Raw genomic sequence first — 22572 nt, 5'->3', positions numbered from 1 at the left:
AGCAGAGATTCACAGATATTTACACACCAATGTTCACAGCAACATTATTCCCAACAGCCCAAACGTCCATCAGCAGATGAATGGATAAGCAACATATAGTAAAGACATTCACTGGGAATATTATTCAGCCTTAAAAAGGAAGGAAATTCTGACACATGCTGTAACTGGACACACCTTGAAGACAGTATGCTAAATGAAATAAACAAGACACAAAAAGACAAATATTGTATGATTCTATTTGCAAAAGTATCTAGAGTAGTCACTCAGAGACAGGATGGTGGTTGCAGGGGCTGGGGGAAGAAGGGAATGAGGAGATATTGTTTAATGGGTACAAAGTTTCAGTTTGGGATGATGGAAAGGCTCTGAAGATGGCTGCAACAGCACTGTGAAGGTAATTAATGCCACTGACTCATACAATTAAAAACTGTTAAAATGATAAGTTTTATTATGCATATTTTATCACAAAACAAAAATTGGAAAAAACCAAAACACACAAAAATCAAGCCCACCCCTCCCCCCAAAAAAGTTACAGGACAGGCCACCTGGTCTAAATGTATGACACATCCTTCCCTCTCTACATGCCAGTTGGCAACCTTATTTTAGAATGTCCAAACTTTGCTTAAGAAAAGATTTAAAAGATTCCTCCAAATACCCACTCAACCAAAGTTTATCTGATTTTCAATAATAAGGTACCATCCCCAAATATGAAATGCTAAATCTCATAATAAAACACCTTTGGCATTTAAATGTCCAACATCTCAACCTTTTGTCTTGTTAAAGGATTACAAAAATGTACAATACTTTGAAACCATGAAATAAACTAGGTAAAACGAAGGAGAAACAAATAAAATACAATCTCCTTGCTGAAGATTCTGAATAATGACTTTAAGAAATACATTAAGTCTGGCAAAATATTAGATAATAGAAGTCACTACCAAGGGCAATTAAACCGATGCTCTTTTCCCGTCTGCGGGGTAAGCTCTGAAGCCTCCAGAGAGCTGAATCAGATGGCTTTCCTCTTTGCTCATTTATTTCTGAAATGGTGAGCATGTCACCAAATGATAATACTTAAAGCAAGTTCACAGGTTTTGTTAAAAAAAAAAAAAGAAACAATCTAGTACATCCATGAATAGGAAACCAAACACACCTGAACACATCTATGATTAAATAAGAATATTTAATGGCATGGTATGATATGCACACTATAGATTCAACGTTTTCAAAACATACCCAGCACCTATGGCTGCTTGTGCACAGTAAAAAGATAGAAAGATATAACAAAGAATAATTTTTACAATTTACAAAGTTTAATGCAATTGAGAAAGGTTTCTATAAAAATTGTTAAAATATTTTAGAGGGCAAATGCTTACTTTGCATAGCAATGCTTCAGTTACCTGGAATGCCCTCCCTTCTTTCTTCCAAGCAATTTTATGCAGTGCTAAGCTCAGTGGCTCTTACTCCAAGTGCCAGCAAGGTGAACAACCCAGTTCCTGCTCTCAGGGAACTCACATTCTGGTGGAATTTATTTTTGCAACATACTTGCTGACAATATCAAATGAATAAGCTATTAGTTTTGAAAAATAATTTATACACTCTCTAGTCTGGTCCTTATTTTGATATATGTCTTCCTATGAGATGGATGCAAACTCACAGCAAAAACTGTGTGTATACATACAGCCACATGCTGCATGATGTTCAGTCAAGGACGGACCACATATATGGCGGTGGTTCCACAAGACTGTATTTTTGCTACGCCTTTTCTATGTTTCGATACATAAATGTTTACCACTGTGTTACAATTGCCTACAGTAGTCAGTACAGTCACATGCTGTCCAGGTTTGCAGGCTAGGAGCAACAGACCATAACATAGAGCCCAGGTGCACAGTAGGCTGTACCATCTAGGTTTGCTCTATGATGTTTACACAATAACAGAATTGCCTGATGATACATTTCTCAGAATATATCCCCATCCTTAACTGATGCGTGACTGGTAAACTGATGCATTTACTAACCTGGCCAGGTGACACCTTCACCAATAAAAACTCTACATGGAAAATGCTATTTATTGTTTCTTTCAGACATTAGAGATTCCTTAACTTTAGTTTTAAATAATCTTGATATACAAACTTTTTATTTCCCTTGTTCTCCAAATATGATAAACCAAGATTTTTAATATTAACAGGTATGACTTCTGCCTACATACATTGTCTTTGGAAAAGGCAATTATCTGCAACTGTAATTAAACATTCTTTTATTTCCCCCATTGCTAAAGGATTTCACTCTTTTGGCTAAAATATAAAACTATACAATTATAAATACTTATTTGCAAGGCTTCTCTTTGAACAAATTTGCTTGTTGTATAAGACACTTGCTGATCACCTTGTAAGCTACTTAAATGTAAAACATGGTATGACTTAGAGTGCCTTGTATATTTTAGTTGAATTACAGTTTTGCATTTTAAAATGTATCAATTATGCTATATAACAAATTGGTTTTAAATTATAATTGTTATGGGCTTACTATGTGTCAGTCCCCAGGCCTATCAGCATACTGAATGATGAAATTCCTAATAGCTCTTGAGGAATAGAGGAAAATTTACACCCGGAGTTGCTCAGAAAGGTCTGGTCTGGGTGTGTTCCAACTGTCACTTCCCAGATAGACCCAGCCCTGATGGGATTCTCACATCCCCTTCCCTTCTTATGGAGACACAAAGCTGAGCACCTGTCTATTGACAGCTTTCGGCTTTTAGACAGCCTCTCAGACTAGGCCAACTGCTCACAATCCTGCTGACCCTCTTTGGCCCCTGTGATGCTGTAAAGGCAATGCGGTACTCATGTCAGCAGCACACATACTACAACTGGCACAACACAGAGGTCAGCATGCACAGATGACACACAAATTCATGAAGTGTTCTACATATATATAAATTTTTTTTTTTTTTTTTTGAAACAGGATCTTGCTCTGTCACTCAGGCTGGAGTGCAGTGGTGCTATCATGGCTCACTGCAGCCTTGACCTCCTGAGCTCAAGTGATCCTCCTACCTCAGCCTCCCAAGCTCCTGGAACCACAGGTGTGCACCACCACACCTGGCGAAGTTTTGTATTTTTTGTAGAGATGAGGTTTTTGCCATGTTGCCCAAGTTGGTCTCAAATTCCTGGGCTCAAGTGATCCTCCTGCCTTAGCATCCCAAAGTGCTGAGATTACTGGCGTGAGTCACTGTGCCCAGCTGCGTTCCATATTTCTACACACACATGCACATATGGAGGAGTATACATTGGGGAAAGTAAAGCTGGGGAAATGTGAATAAAATCAGTGGGCTGTTTTGATGTCAACATCCTGATTGTGATATGTGTGAAACGTTATCACTGAGAGAAATTGGGCAAAATATACAACTATATGTGAATCTATGATTACATCGTATAAGATTAGATTCCCCATAACTATATTAACATACAATCATAAAATACATACATCGCCTAAGTAATAGTATGATTACATCAATATAATGTTTAATTTTAAAAAAGGCAATGTAGCTAGGCAGGTATAACGCATGAGCATAATACGGGAAGCCTATCTCACTGATACATACGATTTCCTTGGTCTCTGCACCTGAGACAACAATCTCCTAAGTCTAAAGCTTTAAAAAGGTACTTACTGTTACCTTGTCACTATACTAATGTGCAGAACATATGAAATAAGATAGAAAATGTCCACAAGGGCCAGTGATCAAAGGAGCCCATAGAGCCCAGATGCACAGTAGGCTGTACCATCTAGGTTTGCGTGTCACTCAAACTAAAAACACAACAAGAACACTACACACCCTTCTCTAAAATTTTCCATGGGAGCTGAGGATTCAAGTGAATATTTCTATTTTGGAAGGCTCCTCACGAAGGTGGTAGCATAAATAATTATCCACAAAGGATTGTCAGGCATTCATCCCTAATGAAAACTACTAAGCCAAAACTAACAAAAAATATTTTAATGATATTTTTGTAGGACAAAATAATTAAACTGAGGCAGGCAGAGGAAAGTAAGAGAATCCACATAACCACAGCTTACATCACTTTAAATCTCGACAACCCCAGGTGGTGAGAACGAACCCAGTCCCAGCAGTCCAGGCTTCTCCGTTCCTCCTCTTGCAGGCACAGTTTGGGTAGAGACATCTCTTGGGCTCTTGCCCACTGACTTGTCATTCACAGGCATTCAAACTGTGATGTTTGAAACTGTCCACCTCCGCAGATCCAGGGACAGTCCCTCCAGTCCAAAGGCTTACTGCAACTGGCCCTCAGCCCCCTTCAAACTGGACTTCTGGTTTCTTCTTTCCTTCTGCCCCTGAATTCGGAAGAGCTTCTTCCTGAGGTCCTTCTGCCGCTTCAGCTTCTCCTCCTCCTCCTTCTGCTTGGCTCTGAAGTGCTCCTTATTGTGCAGGTGCCGCTGCTCCTTGGCCTTCTTCATCTTCTGACTGTGCACCGTACTCAGAGCATCCAGCAGCGCGAGGATCTGACCAGGACAAAAGCCAGTGAGTATCAGAATGCTCTCAGCCACCTGACACACTTGCATCCTAAGCACTAAGACTAGAGGCAACCCCCGATCCAAATGAATGCTAACTGCATGAAAATGCATCCTGCGATGGGAAGTCATTGTTGGCATGGAGACACAGGTGTGATCGCATTTTACCTTTACCACCTGTGTTCATCATTCTGTGGACACTGTGTGCAGCTAACCAAGACAGAGGAGTTCCCCAGCCATGTGCCTGTTATCCCCATCAAAAGCACAGGGCAGAGCAGGACCAGGCAAAGGAAGGGAAACGAACTCTGGCTCTTCCTCTGACTTTAGTTCCAGTGCCCTGAATAACTGAGACTGCAGTAGAAACAGGAAGTATGCTGTGGAGAGCATTCTTTCCTATCTAAATGCAGTGTGCAGTATGGCATGGGCGACAGTACCTTTCTTTCATGAGGCTCGCGTATGACGGCTGGTCTCCGCCTGTCCTTTGGCACCTTGCCTGCCTTTGCTTGGGTCTTGGGCTTGTTCTTAAATGGCAGGGCCTTCTGCAAGGCTTTTGGAATGTGCAGTGAATTAAAATGTTTCTTTTGCCTCAGGATTGGCTGAAAAGAAAAATAAAGACTGTGACATATTCAAATTATGATCAATGTGCATTTAAAACTTCTGCATACAATCTTCTCATTGGGTTAACTTTTCCACAAGATCAGTAACACCAGAGTCCACTGGCCCTGAGAAATCAGGACTTAATCATCCGCCAAATATGAACTGCCTCAGTGGACACCCACAATTCTCAGTATACAGAGGAACAGAGAGCTTACACTTACAACTCTCCTCTCAAAGCCCTCTGTGCCCATTTCTATGGTATGGAACTATGGGATCTCAACAGAACAGATGAATAGATCCCAGTTTCTTTTAATGGAAATTTCAGGCCTTATTTTTGGGCCACTGAGGTGCTTATTTCCCAGCCTAACAAAAATAATCTAGCTTTTCATCTTGACTATCAACCACTCTGGATTTACCTTTTTTTTTTTGAGATGGAGTCTCGCCCTGTTGCCCAGGCTAGAGTGCAGTGGCAAGATGCTGGCTCACGCAACCTCCACCTCCTGGGTTCAAGCAATTCTCCTGTCTCAGCCTCCCAAGTATCTGGGACTACAGGCGCACACAACCACACCCAGCTAATTTTTGTATTTTCAGTAGAGATGGGGTTTCACCATGTTGGTCATGCTGGTCTTGAACTCCTGACCTCAGGTGATCCACCTGCCTTGGCCTCCCAAAGTGCTAGGATTATAGGCATGAGCCACCATGCCCGGCCCACTGTGGATTTAAGGACAGTTCTTCCTTCAATCGGCAGCCAAAGAGTCCTGATTCCTGATTCCAATTAAGAAGTTTAACTTTATTCTATTTCTGATGGAAGGCTGGCTGAAAGAAGGGAGACTCAAAAAAACAATTTTGAAGGCAAAATACTCTGTACTGAATTTTCAAGGTAATCTTAAATTCTGTGTTTAATTGAGATGACCCAAATTCTTTTTCTTTTCTTTTTTTTTTTTTTTGAGACAGAGTCTCGCTCTGTTGCCCAGGATAGAGTGCAAGGGCACGATCTCGGCTTACTGCAACCTCCACCTCCTGGGTTCACACCATTCTCCTGCCTCAGCCTCCCAAGAAGCTGGGACTACAGGTGCCCACCACCACGCCTGGCTAATTTTTTGTATTTTTAGTGGAGACGGAGATGACCCAGATTCTTAACTGCCTCATAAATACTGTTAATAAATTGAAAGTTTTGCCCTAGGCTTTTATTAAAGTCATCTATATGGAACAAGTTTCTGCTATCTTGAAATGTATTATTAAAGACATCATCCCCAATAATATTCCATATTCTCTGTTTAGGAACCCCAATTGTTTTCAAATTCAAGAATTCAGAGAAATCTGCTTCTTACAAAAGAGTAGAATGGATAATGGGCACCACATCCTGAAGTGTATTTTAATAAAAATTCATGTAAGACAGTTCAAAATTTCATTAACTACTTTATATAAAAACAAATGCTTGGGAGACTTCTGTTTCTAGCAGAGTGGCAGACTGATGCCTTGAACAACCCTCTTCTTACAAAACTGAATACTCCACATGAAAACAAATCTTTTAAATGCATTGTTAAGCTGTGAAGAGAATAACGAAATTTCTAGGAAACCAAAATCTAAATGAAAACACAAGTCCAGGTAGGCACTGAAAACCTTAAAAAAACAAACAAACAAAAACCTGAAGAGGCCAATTGTCGGCAAGCATATGGAATAGAAGGAACTCTTTAAGCTGCTGCTGCTGGTGGAGGCCAAGCCACTGTGCTCCCAGAACACGACACAGAAGCCTCCACATTGAAGCAGAGCACAGGTGCCCTGGAGTCTCCACCCCACCCAGGGATCCTCCAGCAGAAGTATGTGTGCCCCTGCATACCCGCAAGTCCCACATCCAGACGTTAGTGTTAAGGGCTGTGGGATAACGGCCAAAAACAGGAAATCATTTTACCCATCAATGGATAAATGGTGATACAGTCATACAATGGAACTCAGCAATGACAATAAATCAATGTCTGCCATAGACAAGAACATGGATGTGTCCTGTAATACTGAACCAAAGAAGCCAGGCTAAATAGAATGTGCTGTATTTTATAAAAGTCAAAACCAGGCAGAACAAATCTACGTCAGGAACTGGGAAAGTAGCTATTTTGTGGGTTGGGGTGGCAATGCCTGGGAGAGGCCACAGGGCGAGGCTACTGCTTGGTCCAGGGTGTGGCAGCCTGGTGTGCTACAGTTCATCTAGCTGCACACCTGCGATTTGGGCATTCTTCTGTATGTACATTAACATTTCAATAAAAAGCTTATTAAAACATTAAAACTTTCAGAAAAATCCACATTGCTTCAATAGAAATTAGCACATTAATGTTTTAAAAATACATGTATATGGTGGGGAAAAAATAGTTCAAAAGAGTACCCAGTGAAAAGTTTAAGAGGGAGGGACACTAGCAAGGGGCCAATCAATAGCCCCTTGCGTCCGTCCTCTGACAAAGACAGCCAAAGCAGCAAACAACTATATTTTGATGAAAGTCACTAAAGGAGAGCCCAGAGCGCATCAAGGAGTAGCAAAAATCCGGGAGAGCACAAAAAACCAGGACGGTCACATAAAGGAGAGAAGGAAACATCTGTCCCCTACCACCCATCCCCAGAGGGATCAGCCTGAAGCAGAGGGGATGTCTCCCTGCGGAGATAAGGAAGCAAAAGGGGCCCAGCAGCCCCAGCACTCCCCTCAGAGAAGGAACTCACGTTGCGCCCCACCCCCATGGACCAGCTGCTGCTGCAACGTGACCTCCTGGACCCGGAACCACTTCGGGAGCATGTCCCGCCCAGGGTGAGCAGCCACCGCACCCTTCTACCATCCTCAGGGTTTGTTGCTCTGTATCACCCCTGCCTAGTGGCCCACCACCCCTGAGCTGCTGTTACACTGTCTTAGGCCATTTAGTATGGCTGTAACAGAATACCTGAGACTCGGTAACTTATTTTATTAAAAAGGTTTATTTGGCTCACCCTGCTTGTGTCTGAAAAGTCTGAGATAGGGCAGCACATCTGGTGAGGGTCTTGTGCTGCTTCATCTCATGGGGAAAGTGGAAGGGGAAACAGGTGTATGCAAAGGGCTCACATGGCAAGAGAGGAAACACGAGAGTCTAGGAAGCTGAACTCACTCTGATAATCCACTCCTGGTAACTAATCCAGTCCCATGAAAAGGCATTAATCTATTCATAAAGGATCTGCCCCAGTGACCCAAATACCTTCCACTAGGCCCCACCTCCCACACCACCACATTTGGAATCAAATTTCAACATGAGTGCTGGTGGGAACAAACACGTCCACATCACAGCATACACCCTACCCTTTGGGCCACGCTGCTGTGCCCCTCCCCTCCCAGCTGTCATTGCACCCTGCCCCTTGGGGCCTGAGCTGACTTAGTGCCCTGCTTTCCAGGGAATCAGTGCCTTGGCCACTCTGAGCAGTCATACCCCTCACTGCACAAGAGCTGAAGCACTACCCTGCTTCACAGGGAATCAGTGTCTTAGCTGACCTGAGCAGCCACATCTGCCACGGATGAGCCAACATGGCACCCACCCCCACATCCCAGGAAAATGGCATTGGCTGAACTGGGGTACCTTGCCCTTCAGGACAAACAACTGTAGAACTCTGCTTCCTTGGAACTGGACTAGCCTTGGAGAATCTGAGTTGCCTAGGCACCTGCCTCCCCAGGGAGAGAAGTAGTTGCTGCACTGGTCCCTGCCCCCGACGGCCCAAGCCACAGTAGTGCTCCACCATTCTGAGGTCCTTGCTGATGCTGCGCCTGGCCTCACAGAGACTGGGAGTTGTGTCCCACAACTACAGGGTCCAGAGTCACTATCATGTCACTCCCATGTCCAGAGTCACTCCCATTCCATGGAATTTTACTTCTTAAACTCTTGGCAAAAATAGAGCGAGAGGAAATAATTCCAAACACATTTTACCAGGCCAGTATTACCTTAATACCTGAGCCAAACCAAAACACACACACACACACACACACACACACAAACACACACACACAAAACAAACAAAAACTACAGGTCAAGCTCTCCAAAAAATTAACACTGATGCAAACATCCTAAAAAAATTTTAGCAAATAGAATTCAACAACACATCAAAAACATTATACATCATATTTAAGTGGGATTTATCCCTGGCACGCAAGGCTGGTTTAACATATGTAAATCAATCTATGTGATATATCACATTAACAAAATGAAAAAACCACATGGTCACCTCGATTGATGCAGAAAAAGCATTTAACAAAGTTTAGCAACCTTTCTTGATAAAACCTCTTAATAGTTTATGTGTAGAAGGAAAGTTCCTCAATGTAATAAAGACCATTTATGAAAAACCCAGTCTACATCATAGTTAGTGGGCAACAACTAAAAGCTTTTCCACTAAGATTGAGTACAAGATAAGGATGCCCAGCCTCATCACTTTTATTCAACAGAGTACTTGCAAGAGCAATTAGACGAGAAAAAAAGGCAACTAAATTAAAGAAGTAAAACTACCTCTATTTGTAGATGACAAGATCCTATATGTAAAAAACTCCAAAGATTCCACAAAAAACTGTGAGAACTACTAAATCAATTCAGTTAAGCTGCAAGATATAAACTCAACATATAAAAATCAGTCACATTTCTATATACAAATAACCTAGCTGACAAAGAAATCAAGAAAATAATCTCATTTACAATAGCATCAAATAAAAATGAAAACTTAGGAATAAATTTAACCAAGAAGGTGAGAGATGTGTACATTTGAAAACCATAAAACACTGATGAGAGAAATTTAGACATGAACAAATGGAAGAATTAATATTGTGTTTACGGATCAGAATTAATATTGTTAAAATATTCACACTACCCAAAGCAAATATACAGATTTAACACAATCCTCATCAAAGTTCTGATGTTTATGGATCAGAAGAATTAATATTGTTAAAATGTTCACACTACCCAAAGCAAATATACAGATTTAACACACTCCTCATCAAAGTTCTGATGGCATTCTTTACAGAACAGAAAAAAACAATCCAGGCGCAGTGACTCACGCCTATAATCCTAGCACTTTGGGAGACCACAGCGGGCTGATCACAAGGTCAGGAGTTGGAGACCAGTGTGGCCAACATAGTGAAACTCTATCTCTACTAAAACTACAAAAACTGGTCAGGCATAGTGGCACGTGCCTGTAGTCCCTGCTACTTGGGAGACTGAGGTGGGAGAATTGCTTGAATCCAGGAGGCAGAGGTTGCAGTGAGCCAAGATTATGCCACTGCACTCCAGCTTGGGTGACAGAGTGAAACTCTGTCTCAAAAAAAAAAAAGAAAGAAAGGAAAAAACAATCCTGAAACTCATATGGAGCCACAAAAAACCCCAAATGGCCAACAGATTACTGTGAAAGAAGAAGTTGGAGGCATCACACCTCTTGATTTAAAATTGTATTAGAAAGCTATAGTAATCAAAACAGTATGGTGCTGGCATAAAAACAAAAAAATTAGACCAATGGAACAGAACAGAGACCTTTGAAATAAATCCAAACATATACTGTCAACTAATTTTTGACAAGGGGAAACAAGACAACACGATGGAAAAAAAGATAGTCTCTTCAATAATAGTGCTGAGAAATCTGGATTTCCACTTGCAAAAGAATAAAATTGGACCCTGATCATACACTATATACAAAAATCAACTCAAAACAGATATGAAACCTAAGACCCAAATAAGACCTGAAACCATAAAACTCCTAGAAGAAAACACAGGGGAAAAGCCTCTTGACATTGGCCTTAGCAATAATTTTTGTATATCACACCACAAGCCAGGCTACAAATGTAAACATAAACAAGGAGGACTGCATGAAACTAAAAAGCTTCTGCACAGCAAAGGAAACAACCAACGAAATGAAAAGGGAACCTACAGACTGGAAGAAATATTTGCAAACCGCATATCTGATAAAGTGTTAATATCCAAAAATCAGTAAAGAACTCTTATAATAGCAGAAAAACAACCCAGTTGAAAAATGGGCCAAATAGGAAATGACCAATAGGAAATGGGGAGACGTACATTAAAATAATACAAAGTAGTAGACATGTAGGATGAACAAGTTAGAGATCTAGTGTACATCATGAGGGCTATAGTTAATAAAAATGTATTGTCTTTGGGATTTTTGTTAAATCAGTAGATTTTAGCTGCTCTTGTCACACACAAAAAAACTATGTGAGATGGTAGATACATTAATTTGCTTCACTACAGTAACCAGTTTAATATCTATATGTGTCCTTTAAGATCATGTGTTCAACCTCAAATATATAAAATAAAATTTATTTTAAAAAAGATAAGTTTGTCTTCAATCCAGAAAGAACCACTATTACCATTTTTTGGTGTTCCATTCCAAAATATTCCATGAATATACAGTTGTTCAATCAAATTTAACGTTAGACTTTACACTTGAACATTCAAAGCACGTAAGAAATTATAGAAAAGTATCTGTGTTACTCCCTGTCTGGACAGCATAGGCTTCATCTCCACTAACACACACGCAACCAGTACCTTATACAGAGAGTCCTTGTTTGCCTTTAGTCTGACGCCATGGGCGAGCCTGAGTTGGCCTGTGGTCCGCATTCCTGACCAGGTGTCTTTCTCACCCACTGGTTTCAACAAAGATGTTACTGGGTTATAGAAGGCTGGGATGGAAACAGGATACCAAGTTCGCATGAAGACAATATCTGAAAAGAGAGGTAATTTATTTTAACATTTTCAAAAGAAGATTCATAGCCATATTGCGAAGAAACAAAGAAAAAAACCTTCACTCCAAACTTCTCTGCCTGGCTGCAAAGTATTTGAAGGGAAAGCTCGCTAAGGAAACTATTCTCATAGATCACAGAACTGTTACTGGGTGTGGCCAGGGGACTGCAGACACAAGGTGAATGGGCACATCACGTAACACTAGAAGATCTAAGGCTGGAGCCGCTCAACTCTCTAGAGACCTGACTCCAGCCTCTAGAGACATGACTCCAGCCTCTCATCACACTAGTTAGAGGTCAAGCATGAATGGTAACACCCTGCCCTGAACACTACTCAAGACACTCACCACTCATCAGCAGTTTATCCTCAAAGCTGGCCCGGAAAGCGCCTTCTGGAGCTCGGAGGGCTTTCTTGATCTGCCCCCTTATCCCACTGACAGTTCGAATCACAGCACCTTCAAATTTGGCCACTTCCAAGGCAGAATTAAACATTCCCTATAGGTATAGTAAGATAAAAACACACACACACAAAAATCATATACTTTATGCTTTACTTCTTACTTCAAAGATACATACTTGGTTAAAGGACAAAAACAATTCACTGAAGGGTGATACAATAATCAAAATGTATTTGCCCCTGAAAGTGGAATTACTACCTCAAAAATACAACCCTTTCGTTTCCCCCAAAATAATCATGTGGGTTCATGGGCATGCTCATCACCGCTGTCTGTGTGGAAGAGAAGATCGAAGAGGGATTTACAGGACTGAACTGGCCTAGGCAGCCTTTGCTGGCGTCTCTCAGACTGGACTACAGCTCAGAACCTTTTACTCAGGTGCATACACTTAGAACATGAAAACAGTAAGATAAACGCCGGTGGTATTATTACCTTATATTGCAAGAACATTTTATGATCTTCCTAACTGTGTTTTCAATAGAAACATCCACACAAATGAAATTGTCAATAAATGCTGCTCAAACCACCCTCCCCAAATACTGAAAAACAGTACATCTGTTTCTCTGTACCCTTGCCAAGTTGTCTGCAAATGCTTTGTCGATTTTTCTGCTGAATGGTTAGACAACTTGTGATTTTTTTTTCCTTTGTTAACACAAATTTAAAAAGTAGGAAACAAAACCCAGTGGATAAAATGACATATTTTCAATATGACTTCTGTGGCAGTCTCACAAGGAAGTCATGAGTAACAGCCTCAAAAATAGCTGTTTTACTACTGCTTTCTTCGGCACAGTTAAGTAACAGAATATAAAGGAACAAACAAAATATGAAGTTTATAAAAGATTTCAAATACTTTTCTAAAAACATGAGGCCCATATTTTAGAGGTATTTCATTCCTTTTCTCAAACAATATGGACATTTATAAATATGAGAATATATAGATATACAGACCTTAATAAATGAAGTATTCTTGAAAATTTTATATGGAAAACCAGTTAGCTTTAATTTCTTCACAATTTTTATGGATTTATCCAGATCAAGGACAACTCCTGTGGCAGCTATCCGAAAATCAGGCTAACAGGAACCCCAAAATTTGAAAATAGGAATAATATCAGCAAGAGAAAAACTTCAATTCTATGTGACACAATACATTACCAAAGTGAATTTTACTTACAATTAGCTAAGAAAAACAAGAGAGACCATCTGAACTTGCAACCCAGTGGTCTGACAAAAGCAATCCAAAACTAAAGTTGGTAAGCCAAAATAACAAGGGTGACATGAGGCTGGCACCGTGGCTCATACCTGTAATCCCAGCACTTTGGGATGCTGAGGTGGGCAGATCACCTGAGGTCAGAAGTTCAAGACCAGTCTGGCCAACATGGCAAAATCCCGTCTCTACTAAAAACACAAAAATTAGCTCGGCATGCCACCATGCACACCTGTAATCCCAACTACTTGGGAGACAGAGGCAGGAGAACCGCTTAAACCCAGGAGGCAGAGGTTGCAGTGAGCAAAGATCGTGCCACTGCACTCCAGTCTGGATGACAGACTGAGACTCTGTCTCAAAAAACAAAACAAAACAAAACTAAACAAACAAACAAAAAACAAGGGCTACTTGAGTACTTTCCTAAGAGTGATTTCAGAGGAATGTTATTTCACTATAATGATTTATTTGGAATGAAATGGAAAAGAAAATACAGTTGCAATGTTTAGGAAGTTAAAATTTGGACCTCCAGGGCAGATTCCATCTGCTCATTATTCTGCTTTCTTCTCTGTTAAATGGGACCGATAAACCCTGCCCTGCCTGACTGGTCAAATGAAAATGGTGTGAACAGACTGCTACCCCAGCACGGCTGCAGGGAGTCTCGTGTCTGGCTGGTCTCTGATGGCTCCTCACAACCTCATATAGTGCTTGGCACATGGTGAGCACTTCTTAAGTACTTGCTTAGATAAATAAATCCAAAAGATGCACAAAAATAGGAAATGTACCATTATAGTTCTTCCACCTCCCCTCCTTTAATCCCACACCCTACTGAAAAGGATGTAGGAAGAGTAAAAGCAAAGGGAAATTTACTTTATATTAATAAAAATGAGTAATTTTCAACTTAAAAGTCTCATGTATATAACCCACATTCAGGATATATTTCTCAAACCAATCTGTAAAAGAAATCATCCAAGATAGTTACCATTATGCCACTGACAGACTGTATTGCCAAGAAACCAGTTCCCTGTGGAGTGATAGGGCCTTAAAGGAAAAGCAAAAAAATAAATATAGCAAACCACAAATTTTAGATTCTAGTTTAACATACTGGATATGGACATTTGGCTTTGGATATAGATTTACATATATACTCCAAACCACCTCCCCGCTCCCAGAAAACAGAAAAATCTTAGGAGTGAAATTTTATGAAAGGAAAAGCAAAAAGCTATAATAATGCAGCCTGTAAGGTTTAATCTCAGCAATAGGCAAGTTATTGTAATCATATTTTACCCCAAAAGGCTGCTCCGCAATGCATGTGCTGTGGGGTATACTTTAGAAGCCTTTGTCTTCCATTGTGGTCTTCGATATAATAGAGTGGGATGGTCTGAAACCTCCTCCACCCTACAGAAAATATGATTGGATCTCGGGACTTGAGGATTTTCTTATGCCAGCGATGTTTCTTCAGACGCATCTGAGGGGACGAGAGGGTAAGATGATTGATGGAGGGAAAATCCACAGAGCCTCAGGCACCAAATACCCAGCAAAGGGACCCACCTGCACGTATCCAACATTTCCCTCACTGTTGCCCAAGCCACCCAGGATAATGGGGTAATGGGGGTCAAAGTTCTGCACAAATTCACAGGGAACATTTTCAATCTCAACGCGGACGTACATCCCAGGTCGAAAACCCTCATACTGAACTCTGGCTTCATCATCTTGATCTTCAAATTCTGCGCGATTCAGCTACACATGACAGGAAAAAAAAAAAACAAACCCATATGCCGTTATCTGTAATAAACGTAAGATTAACATGAACAAAGGCGCAATTTCTAAATAAAGGAACTATGGACAGAATTATGTAGGCTTTATCCTATTAAAAATACTACACATTTGGCCAGGCACAGAGGCTCATGCCTGTAGTCCCAGCACTTTGGGAGGCCGAGGCAGGTGGATCACATGAGATCAGGAGTTTGAAACCAGTCTTCAACATGGTGAAACCCCGTCTCTACTAAAAATACCAAAATTAGCTGGGTGTGGTGGTGTGTGCCTGTAGTCCCAGCTACTCAGGAGGCAGAGGTGAGAGAACTGCTTGAACCCGGGAGACGGAGGTTGCAGTGAGTTGCGATCGTGCCACTGCACTCCAGCCTGGGCAATAGAGCGAGATTCCGTCTCAAAACGCAAAAAGCAAGAAACAAACAAACAAAAAAAACCTACACATTTTACCTCTACAGTCTGCTCAGAATATGTCCCAACCGTTTTCTTCTCTGCTGCTCCAAGGGACAGCAAATGTAGATAACTCTGTGGAGCCCTGCGTGCCTGAACACTGGAAATGTCTCCAGTCCACACTTTCTTTCCTTCCTCTCCAAACAATTCTTTCACACTTTTCCCGTCTTCAAACACCCAACACCACCCTCACCTCCACTCAGCTGATGGCTGTTTCCTGATTCACTCCAAAACCAAAAGAACCTCCATGGTCAACCCTCTACCAGGGTTTCCTCCCATATCCAGCCTTATCAGAGTTCTGACCTGGCCCATAGGGGAGCTATGTGTGGCTATTTAAATTAAAATTAATTACAATTAGGTAATATTTAAAATGCAGTTCCTCAATCATACTAGCCACACTGGAAGTGGTCCATATCAACCTGCGGCCAGGGTTACAATACTGGGAAGAATACACGTGCATCTCCATGATCACAGAAAGTTCTACGGGCAGCTCAGGCACAGATGATTTGTCCATGCTTCTACTCAGGGCCACACATCACTTGCTCACTAGACATCATCCACTCTTCCTGGACTTTACTCCAACAGCTCTTCCCTCTGTTCCCTCTCTTATCTCAAAACCTTTTGATTCCACTTTTTCCACCAACAACTGCTCCATTTCTCTGCTTCTCTCTGCAGCAAAACCCCACAAAAGTTTTCTGCAGTCACAGCTTCCAGTTCCTCTGCTCCCATTCTCCTACATCCATGAAAATTGGTGCTTGCCAAGACTGATGAAGGCCCCCACACTGAAGGACTCTTCCAGTGGTCAACTCTGCCTTCACCATAGTTAACATGGCAGCAGGGTCTGAACAACGCTTCGCCTCCGTGTACAACTGGCTTCCCGTGTGCCTGCATGCTCACACTGCTTCTCCTGCCTGGGCACTGCTCAGGCCTCACGGCCACAGTCGCCCCATCTCGCCCATGCCAGTCTTGCTCCTCCCACTCACCCTGCACTCACTCCCTGGCCACCTGACAACGTTAAGTGGCATCTACATGCTGAGGGCTGTACATCTAAGTCCCTGGCCAGACCTCTCTCCAGACCTGACACTCCACTTGTCTGCATGACACCCAACCGAAACAAACATCATCTTCCCAAAGCTGCATCTGCAGAGGGTTTCCTGTCTAACTTACAACAACCCATCCTTCCAGGAACTTCCAGTCACCATCTTCATTTCCTCTTACACACCCCACATTCAGTCCACCAGGAAATCCTACTGACCCAGCTTCTAAATAAAGTCTATCCAGGTTTGACCCTTTGTCTCATTTCCACTGCCAGCTCTCTGGTTTGTGCCACCTGCCTGATCTTTTGGCAGAGTGATCCGATTACCTGAATGTCTCTCCTCTGCTCAAAACCCTCCAAGGACTCCCATTTCAGAGTGAAACATTCAGTCTTTTCCAATGGCCCACAAGGCTCTAGGTAATTTTAAATTGTAAATGGTGTGAAGCAAAAACTTCAGAGTTAGCCTAGTCATGCCAATCAAAGGTCAACACAGACTTGCAACCACGAAGCTAATGCCTAATCAGGAGATAGTTCTTTGACTAAATGAAGACCTAGATCTGTCCCAGCTTACACAGGCACTCCTGGCCTCACTAACAAGGCGCAACTCAGATGCTCACCATCAACTGTACACATGTTTCTGTGTCTGTCTCCTTCAGAGTGAGATCACCGCCTCCAGCAACCTGCTCAGCACCCCCAGGCAGGAGGGCCACACCATATCCCTTTATCTCTGCATCAGACCTTACATTCCACATGTCCTTCTGAACTCTGACCAGGATGAGTTTTCAGAGCACTCCTCCTATGAGCTCTGGTGTGTCCATAAGCCACATGGGCCACTGATCACCTGCCATTCAAATCAGGAAGCAGCAATCAGAATAGGCAGCCAATGCTTGCACTGAAATGAATACACTGTCTCAGATCACTACATTGTAAAAGTCTCAAAAGTAGAGACCATGCCTCAGTCATTTCTGTTTCCTAATTCTTGTTACAAAATAGGTATGGATCTTTTTCTGGTGACCTTCTGACTGCAGACACAATGAGCTCATTGCATGAATAAACACACTCATACGCATCTCTACGCAGGAGTCCAAATGAAAGGCACAGAAGCAGGATAGGAAGCAGGGACCCAAACAAAATCAGGGATTCCTGTGCTATGATAGTCTTGACAAGGGGCTGAGAGGAACTGAGGCTTCTCACCTGTGCTTGTTTCTGCATTTCTCCTTTAAGATCATCAAAATATGTGCTTTCTCCTTCATCATATTCTGCATCAAACATCTCCTTCAATTTTCTCTTCTTATCCAAATGCTTTTTCTTGGCACTTTCTTCTTCGTTGGGGTCAATTTCTTCCTTAACTTCTTTCTCTACCTCTTCATTCTTAAATTTCCAGAAGAAAAAATTTTGTGTATGTTTATGAAGGTCTTTTCTTTAAACATTAGATTTTTTAAAGTTCGATTTAAACAAAAATCTTAGCAAAATCTCTTATCACTATCAATAAAACAAAACAAAACACAACACAACCTTTGTCTCTGAATAACATGGTACTGCTACAGGAAATGGTTACATCTGCATTACAATTAGCTGCCATTCCTTAAGCTGGCTGGGAACACAAACTAGAATAAAAATAACAGATGTGTCCCTCACGGAGATGCTCCCAGACCCTGTTCCAAAGAAATATTAGGGAGAACAGGGACTTTGTTCTTTTAAATGACACTTAAATTTAAGAAGAGGAGAATGATGGCAATGGTCGAATGTCAGACCAAGAAACTAAGACTTCTGTGAGTGAAAAATCACAGTGGACTTGGCAAATGACTGTGGCAAGAAGCGGTAGTAATTATTATCCAAAACTTAACAAGTAAACAAGAAAGCTTCTCTTTGGTCCCCACATCCCCACCCTTTAGGAAGGAATCTATCCATCCAGTCTGCAATCTTCACACATCACAAGTAAGATCTGCATTTCTCGATGTGGGCCTCTCTCAGAACACAATGACCAAGAACAGCCAGCCACAGCAAAGTCATACCTGAGTATCGGAATCTGATTTTCCCTTGTGCACATCCCCTGTTTCCAAGTCTTCAAAGTCACCGTAGAGCTCCTCTGGGAAAAGAACACCCAAAGGCTACTCCGTGAGCCAGGCATGCAGGTGCTGCTGGCCCCACCCACCACAGGCCCACAGCACACTCCACGCTCCAAGCCTCATTCTCACTTCCCGTCACTACACACACAGGCAAAACTGCACTAGGGAATGTTTCGTAAAACAATTAGTATTTCATCATCTGTTTAGGTAAACTAAATGGACCCAATCCACATTTCCACACTTAGTCAAAATCCCAATTTCAATTTTTCCAGTATAGATAATGGATACTGTTTTTTTTTTTTTTTTCCTGGAGATGGAGTCTTGCTCTGTCACCCAAGCTGGAGTGTAGTGACATGATCTTGGCTCACTTTAACCTCTGCCTCCCGGGTTCAAGCAATTCTACTGCCTCAGTCTCCCTAGTAGCTGGGATTATAGGCACCCGCCACCAGGCCTGGCTAATTTTTGTATTTTTAGTAGAGATAGGATTTCACCATATTGGCCAGGCTGGTCTCAAACTCCTGACCTCATGATCTGCCCTCCTCAGCCTTCCAAAGTGCTGGGATTACAGGCATGAGCCACTGCACCCAACCAATGGACACTCAAAAGACACAGAGGTCTATCTGTGTCCCCCAAATGAATAGTTCAAAGAGTGAATAGAAAAGCCCCACGCTGATACCAGCACATGTGAAAAGGAGTCTCAATGTGAGTTCAACACAACACAATCGTGTAACACACCTAGGGGAAATCTTAGATTATATAAAACATAGCATTTAGATTAAGAGTAGAGCCCCAGATCCCTTTTCCTAGCCAGGGGAACTGAGACACACAACACCTGGAAAATCGGGTAACTCCCACCCCAATACTGCACTCTACCAAGGATCTTAGCAAACAGGCACACCAGGAGACTATATCCCACACCTGGCCGGGAGGGTCCCACGCCCACGGAGCCTCCCTCATTGCTAGCACAGCAGTCCCCCCGCAAGGCAGCAGCGAGGCTGGGGGAGGGGCACCCGCCATTGCTGAGGCTTAAGTAGATAAACAAAGTGGCTGGGAAGCTCCAACTGGGTGGAGCTCACAGCAGCTCAAGGAGTCCTGCCTGTCTCTGTAGACTCCACCTCTGGGGACAGGGCACAGCTAAACAACAACAACAACAACAAAAAGCAGCTGAAACCTCTGCAGACACAAACGACTCTGTCTGACAGCTTTGAAGTGAGCAGTGGATCTCCCAACACGGAGGTTGAGATCTGAGAACGGACAGACTACCTGCTCAAGTGGGTCCCTGACCCCTGAGTAGCCTAACTGGGAGACATCCCGCACTAGGGGCAGACCAACACCCCACACCTCACACGGTGGAGTACACCCATGAGAGGAAGCTTCCATAGCAAGAATCAGACAGGTACACTCGCTGTTCAGCAATATTCTATCTTCTGCAGCCTCTGCTGCTAATAACCAGGCAAACAGGGTCTGGAGTGGACCTCAAGCAATCTCCAACAGACCTACAGCTGAGGGTCCTGACTGTTAGAAGGAAACTATCAAACAGGAAGGACACCCACACCAAAACCCCATCAGTACGTCACCATCATCAAAGACCAGAGGCAGGTAAAACCACAAAGATGGGGAAAAAGCAGGGCAGAAAAGCTGGAAATTCAAAAAATAAGAGCGCATCGCCCCCTGCAAAGGAACACAGCTCATTGCCAGCAATGGATCAAAGCTGGACGGAGAATGACTTTGACAAGATGAGAGAAGAAGGCTCCAGTCCATCAAACTTCTCAGAGCTAAAGGAGGAATTACGTACCCAGCGCAAAGAAACTAAAAATCTTGAAAAAAAAGTGGAAGAATTGATAACTAGAATAATTAATGCAGAGAAGGCCATAAACGAATGGACAGAGATGAAAACCATGACACAAGAAATACGTGACAAATGCACAAGCTTTAGTAACCGACTCGATCAACTGGAAGAAAGAGTATCAGCGACTGAGGATCAAATGAATGAAATGAAGCGAGAAACCTAAAGAAAAAAGAAGAAAAAGAAATGAACAAAGCCTGCAAGAAGTATGGGATTATGTAAAAAGACCAAATCTATGTCTTACTGGGGTGCCTGAAAGTGAGGGGGAAAATGGAACCAAGTTGGAAAACACTCTTCAGGATATCATCCAGGAGAACTTCCCCAACCTACTAGGGGAGGCCAACATTCAAATTCAGGAAATACAGAGAACGCCACAAAGATACTCCTCGAGAAGAGCAACTCCAAGACACATAATTGCCAGATTCACCAAAGTTGAAATGAAGGAAAAAATCTTAAGGGCAGCCAGAGAGAAAGGTCGGGTTACCCACAAAGGGAAGCCCATCAGACTAACAGCAGATCTCACGGCAGAAACTCTACAAGCCAGAAGAGAGTGGGGGCCAATATTCAACATTCTTAAAGAAAAGAATTTTAAACCCAGAATTTCATATCCAGCCAAACTAAGTTTCATAAGTGAAGGAGAAATAAAATCCTTTAAAGATAAGCAAATGCTTAGAGATTTTGTCACCACCAGGCCTGCCTTACAAGAGACACTGAAGGAAGCACTAAACATGGAAAGGAACAACCGGTACCAGCCATTGCAAAAACATGCCAAAATGTAAAGACCATTGAGGCTAGGAAGAAACTGCATGAACTAACGAGCAAAATAACCAGTTAATATCATAATGGCAGGATCAAGTTCACACATAACAATATTAACCTTAAATGTAAATGGACTAAATGCTCCAATTAAAAGACACAGACTGGCAAACTGGATAAAGAGTCAAGACCCATCAGTCTGCTGTATTCAGGAGACCCATCTCACATGCAGAGACATACATAGACTCAAAATAAAGGGATGGAGGAAGGTCTACTAAGCAAATGGAGAACAAAAAAAAGCAGGGGTTGCAATACTAGTCTCTGATAAAACAGACTTTAAACCATCAAAGAGCAAAAGAGACAAAGAAGGCCATTACATAATGGTAAAGGGATCAATTCAACAGGAAGAGCTAACTATCCTAAATATATATGCACCCAATACAGGAGCACCCAGATTCATAAAGCAAGTCCTTAAAGACTTACAAAGAGACTTAGACTCCCATACAATAATAATGGGAGACTTCAACACCCCACTGTCAACATTAGACAGATCAACGAAACAGAAAGTTAACAAGGATATCCAGGAATTGAACTCATCTCTGCAGCAAGCAGACCTAATAGACATCTACAGAACTCTCCACCCCAAATCAACAGAATATACATTCTACTCAGCACCACATCACACTTATTCCAAAATTGACCACATAGTTGGAAGTAAAGCACTCCTCAGCAAATGTACAAGAACAGAAATTATAACAAACCATCTCTCAGACCACAGTGCAATCAAACTAGAACTCAGGACTAAGAAACTCAATCAAAACCGCTCAACTACATGGAAACTGAATAACCTGCTCCTGAATGACTACTGGGTACATAACGAAATGAAGGCAGAAATAAAGATGTTCTTTGAAACCAATGAGAACAAAGATACAACATACCAGAATCTCTGGGACACATTTAAAGCAGTGTGTAGAGGGAAATTTATAGCACTAAATGCCCACAAGAGAAAGCAGGAAAGATCTAAAATTGACACTCTAACATCACAATTAAAAGAACTAGAGAAGCAAGAGCAAACACATTCAAAAGCTAGCAGGAGGCAAGAAATAACTAAGATCAGAGCAGAACTGAAGGAGATAGAGACACAAAAATC

General features: G+C 42.0%; 1 protein-coding gene across 3 annotated transcripts in view; it reads right to left on the bottom strand.

The window, feature by feature from the left end:
• Positions 1 to 3964: 3964 nt before the first annotated feature.
• LOC112427542 (BMS1 ribosome biogenesis factor) overlaps positions 3965 to 22572 on the bottom strand; it is a 53242-nt gene continuing 34634 nt past the window's right edge. For all 3 annotated transcript variants that reach the window (XM_071070050.1, XM_071070049.1, XM_071070051.1), the window contains 10 exons: positions 18767 to 18840; positions 17946 to 18122; positions 15047 to 15235; positions 14783 to 14963; positions 14478 to 14536; positions 13243 to 13365; positions 12187 to 12334; positions 11646 to 11821; positions 4944 to 5105; positions 3965 to 4500 (listed from right to left, as the gene is read on the bottom strand). In XM_071070050.1, the coding sequence (XP_070926151.1) occupies positions 4270 to 4500; positions 4944 to 5105; positions 11646 to 11821; positions 12187 to 12334; positions 13243 to 13365; positions 14478 to 14536; positions 14783 to 14963; positions 15047 to 15235; positions 17946 to 18122; positions 18767 to 18840 (1520 nt within the window). In that variant the 3' untranslated portion in view covers positions 3965 to 4269. The remainder of the gene's footprint in view (positions 4501 to 4943; positions 5106 to 11645; positions 11822 to 12186; positions 12335 to 13242; positions 13366 to 14477; positions 14537 to 14782; positions 14964 to 15046; positions 15236 to 17945; positions 18123 to 18766; positions 18841 to 22572) is intronic.

This window comes from Macaca nemestrina, chromosome 9 (assembly GCF_043159975.1).
Source record: "Macaca nemestrina isolate mMacNem1 chromosome 9, mMacNem.hap1, whole genome shotgun sequence".
Classification (NCBI taxonomy): domain Eukaryota; kingdom Metazoa; phylum Chordata; class Mammalia; order Primates; family Cercopithecidae; genus Macaca; species Macaca nemestrina.
The sequence above is the reverse complement of the archived record's forward strand: the minus strand, read 5'-3'. Positions and strand labels throughout refer to the sequence as shown.